The sequence below is a fragment of the Symphodus melops genome (assembly GCF_947650265.1).
Source record: "Symphodus melops genome assembly, chromosome: 4".
Classification (NCBI taxonomy): domain Eukaryota; kingdom Metazoa; phylum Chordata; class Actinopteri; order Labriformes; family Labridae; genus Symphodus; species Symphodus melops.
The window spans coordinates 14,408,321-14,416,726 of record NC_136694.1 but is presented as its reverse complement, the minus strand read 5'-3'; the positions used below and the strand labels follow the sequence as shown (position 1 = coordinate 14,416,726).

Genomic DNA, 8,406 nt, shown 5'->3' with positions numbered 1-8,406 from the left:
TCTGCTTCCCCCCAATTTAAAAATATATAAATAAATAAAATAATTATATCTGAGGCCGTTTAGTCACCCCCCCCCCTCGAATTTAAAAATAAATAAAATAAATATGTCTGAGGCAGTTTCGTCTGAGGCTTTTTCGTCTGAGGCCGTTTCGTCTGAGGCTTTTTCGTCTGAGGCCGTTTCGTCTGAGGCTTTTTCGTCTGAGGCCGTTCAGTCTGAGGCTTTTTCGTCTGAGGCCGTTTCGTCTGAGGCTTTTTCGTCTGAGGCTTTTTCGTCTGAGGCCGTTTCGTCTGAGGCTTTTTCGTCTGAGGCTTTTTCGTCTGAGGCCGTTTCGTCTGAGGCTTTTTCGTCTGAGGCTTTTTCGTCTGAGGCCGTTCAGTCTGAGGCCGTTTCGTCTGAGGCTTTTTCGTCTGAGGCCGTTTCGTCTGAGGCTTTTTCGTCTGAGGCCGTTTCGTCTGAGGCTTTTTCGTCTGAGGCTTTTTCGTCTGAGGCCGTTTCGTCTGAGGCTTTTTCGTCTGAGGCTTTTTCGTCTGAGGCCGTTTCGTCTGAGGTCTGACGCCGTTTAGTCTGAGACAGTTTCATCTGAGGCCGTTTAGTCTGAGGTCTGACACCCGACGGAGGTTTTCCTGAGAACTGATGCTTTTTCGTCTGAGGTCTGACACCTTCGTCTGAGACCTGAGGATGTCCTAAAATGTATGCCGTACACCTGACCACCTGACCAGGAAGAGGTGTGTTTGCTAAGACTGAGGATGGGACGTTATGTCAGGCTTTTATAGTAGGAGGAAGTCCCTCCTCCAGAGAGCAGACGTCACATCCATCCATCCATCCATTTTCTACCGCTTATCCGGGGCCGGGTCGTGGGGGCAGCAGTCTAAGCAGAGACACCCAGACTTCCCTCACCCCAGACACCTCCTCCAGCTCTTCCGGTGGGACCCCAAGGCGTTCCCAAGCCAGCCGAGAGACATAGTCTCTCCAGCGTGTCCTGGGTCTACCCCGAGGCCTCCTCCCGGAGGGACATGCCCGGAATACCTCCCTAGGGAGGCGTCCAGGGGGCATCCGGACCAGATGCCCGAACCACCTCAACTGACTCCTCTCGATGTGGAGGAGTAACGGCTCTACTCCGAGCTCCTCCCTGGTGACCGAGCTCCTCACCCAATCTCTAAGGGTGCGCCCAGCCACCCTACGGAGGAAGCCCATTTCGGCCGCTTGTATCCGAGATCTCGTTCTTTCGGTCATGACCCAAAGCTCATGACCATAGGTGAGGGTAGGAACGAAGATCGACCGGTAAATCGAGAGCTTCGCCTTTCGGCTTAGCTCCTTCTTCACCACGACGGGCCGATACAGCGACCGCATGACTGCAGACGCCGCACCGATCCGTCTGTCGATCTCACGCTCCATCTTCCCCCCACTCGTGAACAAGACCCCGAGATACTTAAACTCCTCCACCTGGGGCAGGGACTCCCCACCGACCCGAAGGGGGCAAACCACCTTTTTCCGGTCGAGAACCGGAAAACCGGTCGTCACGTCTAGTGTAATATAGCTGTTGGGAAACAGCACGAGGAGCTTGTCCCATAGTGAGATACCGAAACGAATGTTGAAAGAGAACCAATCAAACAGGTGCCAGTCCCAATCTGGTAGGGGCCAGATCTTGTTCCGGTACAAATTAATTAACTGCTCATCATGACAAGGCCGAGAGGTTAGAGACAGAGCTCTGCCAGAAAACTTTGGAAAACTACGACTACTATAGATAATTAAGGCCTTCAGATTAGAAAATAACATTTGAACAAGATGTCCTCCTCCACGAGGAACAAAGGATCCGGAAAACAGGGTTCCTTGAAAGAAACCTGAATGCTGTTAATCATTGGACCCTTGAGAGCCTGGAGAAGACGGATATAAAAGAGCAGCTAGGTGAACACCAACAGAAGATTGGAGAATCGCAGAAGACTGAGTGGAGTGGAAGATGCAGGGCCAAGGAAGAATTGCGTGCTACGATACCTGCTACAACGTGATAAATAACTCACTGATATATGTGAAGACCTTCAAAACAGGCTGAGAAGAAATAACATTTGAATATTCCAAATACCAGAGATGAGTGAGGAGGGGGATGTGGTTGAGCTTGTGAAATGCTTGTTGCCAAAAGTGCTGAGGCTGCCACCAAACTTGGATGTGAAAATTGAAAGATAAAATATATATATTTATTTATTTATAACTTAACATGAAAAAACAAACACATATAAACTATAAACACATATTACATTATATTACATGATAGCTGAATAGATGGAGAAGGTGTTTCAATAACTTTTACTTCTTCCCATTGTCTTTCAGACTTGTAACTTATTATAGCTCATTATCCAATTGTCTTTTATATTTTTATTTTTTATTTTCTTTTGAATTATACTATCCACTGTTTGCTATTATTTATTTATTTTCAACAGGTCCGCGGTCATCGTTTTTTTATGAACATTTTGGACACACTTTTGTTCATGAAAATTTTCAACAGAGCCTTGGTTATCGTTTAAGAAAATTTGCACTAACTTTTTTCATGAAAAATTTTGACAGGTCCGCAGTCATCGAGGCTCAAAAGGAAATCAAGACCTTGGCTGACGCATATGATCCCTGAATGGACAAGTGTATTTTTTGAGTCGAGTCAGCCACAGCAGCCTAATCCTCAGTCCAAGCCTCAACACAAGTCTGCTCCTGATCCTGCTGAGCACTCCCTGATTCCTGTTCCTGATTCCGCAGAGCGCTGTCTTCCACCAGTTTTGGTAGAGCGCTTTCTGCCTTCTGTCGCCTGGTGGATGCTGCTTCCTGTGCCTGTTTCATCCATTAGTTTTGTCCTTGGTAAAAGAGTTTTGCAATTTTGTTTAATAAAATGTAAAACCTTTTTCCAAATGTCAAATTATCTCAAGCCTTGTAAAAGTGTTTCAACCAGCCTTATCTTGCCCCACTCAAGGATGAACACAGAGAACATGACAGCTGCTTTATGACTTATTTTGAGTCAATTTAGTCAGATACAGACATCAAACTCTGGATTTCTCCACAATGAAGGCTGTCAGCGTTGTGTATCCACGTGCTTGTGCTCGACATGTATTTTGGCCAAGCACATCTCTCTGAAGTGTGCCAAAGCCGAGGAAGTGCACTGTGCCTTAATACGGAATGAGTGGTCACACTGGCCAAACAAACTGGACTTCAGGGCTGAAGCGTGTTTGGGCATGATACGGATGGCAAGTGTGACTGCCCCCTCACACTTTGTAAGTTCTGTTTGCACTCCACAGCCACTGTATTTAGGACCTCAACATTCCTCTTTCACAAAAATACTGATGTTTGTATGAAATTATACCAAAAAATTAATTTACAAAATGTGACAATACATTACCGTGCAGATAAGCATTTACAGAATAAGTGTTGCATGCAGGAAAGAGTCAGGTTGTCTCAATATGTTGTCAGATTTTGAATGTTTAAGCCAATCATTTATTTTTCTTAGGCATTAAAATGTGGTCTAACACAACAATCTTTTTGCATATAAAGACTACTTGCTCTTTACCACAAAGACAGAAAGAAACAAATGTGAAATAAGTCATAGGCTCTAAAGTAACAGGTTGAAATACTGACTTTAAAAGTGAAAGGAGGCCTGGCCAGCTGTGTTTTGGATCTGTTGGCCATTAAACATTAATGATTGGAGACTGCAGTCTGCCCTAGAAAGGAAACAATACCTGCTGATCAGAGGGGAAGAAACATCCAGCCACAGTAGCCTGTAAATTAATGTATAGAGACTAAAGACTGTGGAGGGGGTGTTTGAAACGTCTTTTCATGTTTAATTTAGCAGTGTGAGCGATTTAGGGCTGTTAAAAATGCCGTCACTTGTCTTTCTTTTTTTAACAAGAAACTTCAAGTCTTCAAGTCACGTTTTGGCCTATCAGCTCTTCAACACAGAAAAACAAAGAAGGCGTTCATCTCATAATTAGACAACTTCAAATCCACTCCCGACATGCTGCCGGCTCAGGAGGCCGCCAAAATCTACCACACCAACTACGTGCGTAACAGCCGTGCGATGGGCGTGCTATGGCAGGTCTTCACCGTCACCTTTGCGGTCATCACCGTGGTGGTTTTCATCCAGCCGTACTGGATTGGTGACAGTGTGAACACCCCGCAAGCCGGTTACTTCGGCCTTTTCCACTACTGCATCGGGAACGCGCTCACCTCGGAGCTCACGTGCAAAGGGAGCGCACTGGATTTCGGCTCAATCCCGTCTGGAGCTTTTAAAACGGCAATGTTTTTTGTGGGGATCTCCATGCTGCTGGTGGTAGGCAGCATTGTCTGCTTCAGCCTCTTCTTCTTCTTCAACGCTGGCAGCGTTTACAAGATCTGCGCCTGGATGCAGCTGGCCTCCAGTAAGCCTGGTGCTGAAAGTTCAGCGCTGTGAAAGCTGGAGCCTATGGAAGTCAAACTGTATGGGCTAGCCTACATGATCTGAGGGCTGTTAAAACAATTTCTAAATAAATGTATTTATTATCTGTAAAGTATAGGCTAGTTCTTAATAGAGAGCCTAGAATAATCCTTAGTCTAAGAAAAAACGTTTAAAGCATATCCTATTTGCGAACCTGAAGGAAGGCCTATTTAAAACATGGCAAAGAAAAGCAGTAGGTAGATATCCCCACATCTCTGAAGCTGGCAGCAGCGAAAAGTCTGTGTAAAGTTTGTTATAGAAAAGAGAATTAAAAAGTTTACTAAATTTTAGGAATAATTGGTGATTAGTTTACTTTCAGTAGAGTTATCCTAATCCAGTAATGATTACAGTTTTAGATTATGTGTATGTGTCATCACATAGAATGGCCTCTTAAAGTACATTTGAAACAGCCATTCAGAAAAGTAAAAGACAAAAAGCTCAATTGTGAAAAAGCTACAAAAATATAAGCTAACCCCATATGCACATAAACACTGAATTATTATCAAATTGATTTGTATAAATGATGGTTGAATGTGTCTGTGTAAGTACGTCTGTCTTTCTTAATGTCTGCTCATCCATCTGTAAGCACTCTAGTGGGGGGCATTTTTAAAACTTACTCACACTTTATTGTTGCCAAAATGTCTGATGCCTGAATAAGTTAGCTCAAACTAATTTTAGTATTGGGATTTGGTGAGTTTTTGTCAGCTTTTATCACAAAACTTGTCTTGTGCCTGAAAGTTAAAGAAAGTTTTATTATTGGATTGTAGAAGTGTCAGACGCACTCCCTGATAAGTGATGTTCAAGCGACCTTCTGTCTGTCTGTATGCAGGCAGAAAGTCACCTATGTTGTTTTTTGATTTTCTGTTTATTATTGAAATAGCTGCTTTTAGAGTTGCTATACATGACAGTTCTACAATCCAAGACATGCAAAACATTCAGTCAAAGTACACCTTTTGAGTTGAAGTTCTGTAATATCCAAATGTATGGCTACAATTCATGTAACTCATTCTTACATGTGGTGTATGTGTGCAGTTCAGACAGAAAGTCTGTCATCCATCAGAACTTACACACACACACACACACACACACACACACACACACACACAGTCACACTGAATGGCAGGTGTGCAGAGTATGGAAAAGGAGAGGAGAATGTGTAACAGGGCACCTTCGGGTTAATCTCATTATTTGTCTTATCTGAGGCTTGTCCTTTCATTGCTGGTGCTTCTGTTCAGAAGCTCCTTTGTTTTTAAAAAACAGAATCAGGTTTCACTTCAGAATGTGTGCGTATATTTATTGTCTCTGTACAAGAAAATAAGTGTTGGACAGAATTTTGAAAGATAATACTTTTTTTGACACGTTCTTTAATGAATATTTTTCTGGTGTAGGGTCATAAGGGTTACTTTTGTGTCCTATTAGTATTTAACAGTACCAGTGGATTCATTATTTTACTTCAATATGTTCATGATGTGGTACATTATACCAACAGCACTTCATTTGAGAGGAACATGTGAACTTTTACTCCACTAAATTGATGTGACAACTTAGCTTTGTCATTGAATATGTTTTTCAGTTATGGGGCTCAGGGAGTTAAATTCTTATTTTTTAAAGTCTCAGAAAGAAACTCAACCCATATTAATGACTGAGTAATTGTTTGGTGGTTATTTGTAATTTCCTAATGTGTTGTGGCATTTAAGATTATCAATATTGAAATTGAATTAGAGTAAAAACGTTGTGAAAGTGAAAGGTTATGTGAGACATGAATAGTGAAAGTGAGGCATGTGCATGTGTTAATTACTATAATGGTCACCTATTGTGTGATAGTAAACAGAGCTCTTAATGCTGTGCCTGTCTATTAACAGAGTCAATAATAGATGAACAAGCTCATCTATCTGGAATCAAATTGCTCTGAAACTGCTTGGCAAAGCAAGTTTGCAAGTAAAGTAGACCATGCACTCTGCTATGTGTGCGTGTGTGTGTGTGTGTGTGTGTGTGTGTGTGTGTGTGTGTGTGTGTGTGTGTGTGTGTGTGTGTGTGTGTGTGTGTGTACCTAAATGTGTTTCTCTGTGGTGACTTCTTAATGTTGTCGGTTATTTCAGCAGGGGATTTGGAAGAGTTGGTTTGTTACATTGCAAAATGTGGGATCTTTAACAAAAGCATCTGTCTGCTCTTGTGGTGCAATTTACATTTTACTATGTTTTTGGAACACTATTATGAGCCCGTCGACAAACCGTCAGATAAACAGAAAGTCCATCCTCCCCATCTTTTGCCTGCTCTACTTTTTATAGAATGTGTGCTTATACTGGCCATTTGGAGATTTTTTGTTCATGACATCACAAAGGGCAGAAACCCTTTCCCCCTGTTGGGTGACTCTCCCAAAGCAAAGTGTTTAGTTCTTCCCTTAGTCAGCCTTCTCACAATATAAAATTGGGTATGGTGTGTGAAAGCCCTTGGGCTTGGTCAAATACGGCTTACTTGCATTTAAAACTCCAGACACAGAAACAACCTGCTCTGAGCAGGGCTTTGGCAAAAAAAAAACTTCAGACATGTTTTGGAGACCTCTGAGACTTATTCAACCTTGTAGAAAAGGAGTGTAATATGTGACCTTTAAGTGAAAATAGAATAAAACCGAACACATTCCTGTTAATTCCCACAGGTTACCTAAACCCAAATCTTAGAAGTTAGCATATTTGAATGACTGATAGTTGACACCATGCCATATGTGGCGCATCTCTCCCTCTCAGGCACCTGCATGGTGATTGGCTGTATGATCTATCCTGACGGCTGGGACTCCGACGAGGTGAAGCGCATGTGTGGCCAACGGACTGACAAATACACGCTGGGCAACTGCACGGTGCGCTGGGCCTACATCCTGGCCATCATCAGCATCATGGACTCGCTCATCCTCTCATTCCTGGCCTTCAGCTTGGGCAGCCGACAGGACAAGCTGCTGCCCGAGGACTTCCAGGTTGAGGGGAAAGGTAGGAGAGTGAATGGAGGGAAGAGAAGATGGGAAGGAAAGACAAAGGCTGCATCAGGATGTTTAGCTGTAGAGCAGAAGTAAAGGTGAAATAGTTTCAACCGGGATTCAAAAAGTTTTTTTTTGGTGTCTACACGTCTAAACATAGAGCCAAGGTTGAAAAATAGGTTACAAGATTACCTCTTTAACTTACTACAAATATGATTTCATTTTTCCTCTGGGGCCATCATGTTTTTTTTATCATCTGGATTGCCGTAAAATATGGTGAAGCCGACCATTGTTGCCAAAGGTCAAACTTTTGGCATACTAAACTTGTAATACCTGCTAACCAGGGACATGCTGGCATGATTGTTGTGACCCTTTTGTTAAGATGAAGTATGGTGGATTTAAACGGCCTACTATGAGATTTTTTGTGAAAATGCTGCAGCATACACTGACAGAGAGTTCCCTCAAACATAACATGAGTCTTTTCTCTCTGTCCTCCCTCTCCAGATAATGCCTAGCACCTCTGGACAACAAGAGCAACGACAGACGTGACTTGAAGGTGGCTTCAGGGATTGAAAGGTTTTTTTTAAGGCTTTGATAATTCTAGATTTTAATTTTATAATCTCCATTACAAAATGTTTTCCGTATAAGAAGCCACTTCTGATTTGGATTTTTTTGTACTGTGGACAGATACATCTAACCAACGCTTACTTTAACTGGCATTTGTTACAAACAAACTTGAAATATCTTTTGCACTGTGCTGACAGCATTCATGTGAATATATATTTTTAATCGGGTGTTCATCATTTGACATTCCAACAAAGATTGAGCTGTAGTTAGGAAGTCAACACTTCTCAAAATAAACAGATTTATAGATCACGTCAGTGTTCAGATCTCATGAAAAGTCAACTTTTGTTGAGTTTCAATATGTACAGATTAATATGTTGTGAATAATTCAAACACTACAGAGACGATTAATGAGGCAAATACTGTC

At 42.3% G+C, this 8,406-nt stretch overlaps 1 protein-coding gene across 1 annotated transcript; it reads left to right on the top strand.

Moving 5' to 3' along the window:
- Window positions 1-3,985: 3,985 nt before the first annotated feature.
- On the top strand, window positions 3,986-8,285 carry lhfpl5a (LHFPL tetraspan subfamily member 5a). The gene is made up of 3 exons (XM_079342380.1): window positions 3,986-4,391; window positions 7,192-7,428; window positions 7,920-8,285. The coding sequence occupies exons 1-3, from the start codon at window positions 3,989-3,991 to the stop codon at window positions 7,928-7,930; spliced, it is 651 nt and encodes a 216-aa protein (XP_079198506.1). The 5' UTR covers window positions 3,986-3,988; the 3' UTR covers window positions 7,931-8,285.
- Window positions 8,286-8,406: the final 121 nt, after the last annotated feature.

Bases quoted from the DNA above. Each gene is read 5' to 3' on its own strand.
- lhfpl5a (XM_079342380.1), top strand. From the start codon at position 3,989: ATGCTGCCGGCTCAGGAGGCCGCCAAAATCTACCACACCAACTACGTG. The intron at 4,392-7,191 runs GTAAGCCTGGTG...TCTCCCTCTCAG, and splicing joins CTGGATGCAGCTGGCCTCCA to GCACCTGCATGGTGATTGGC.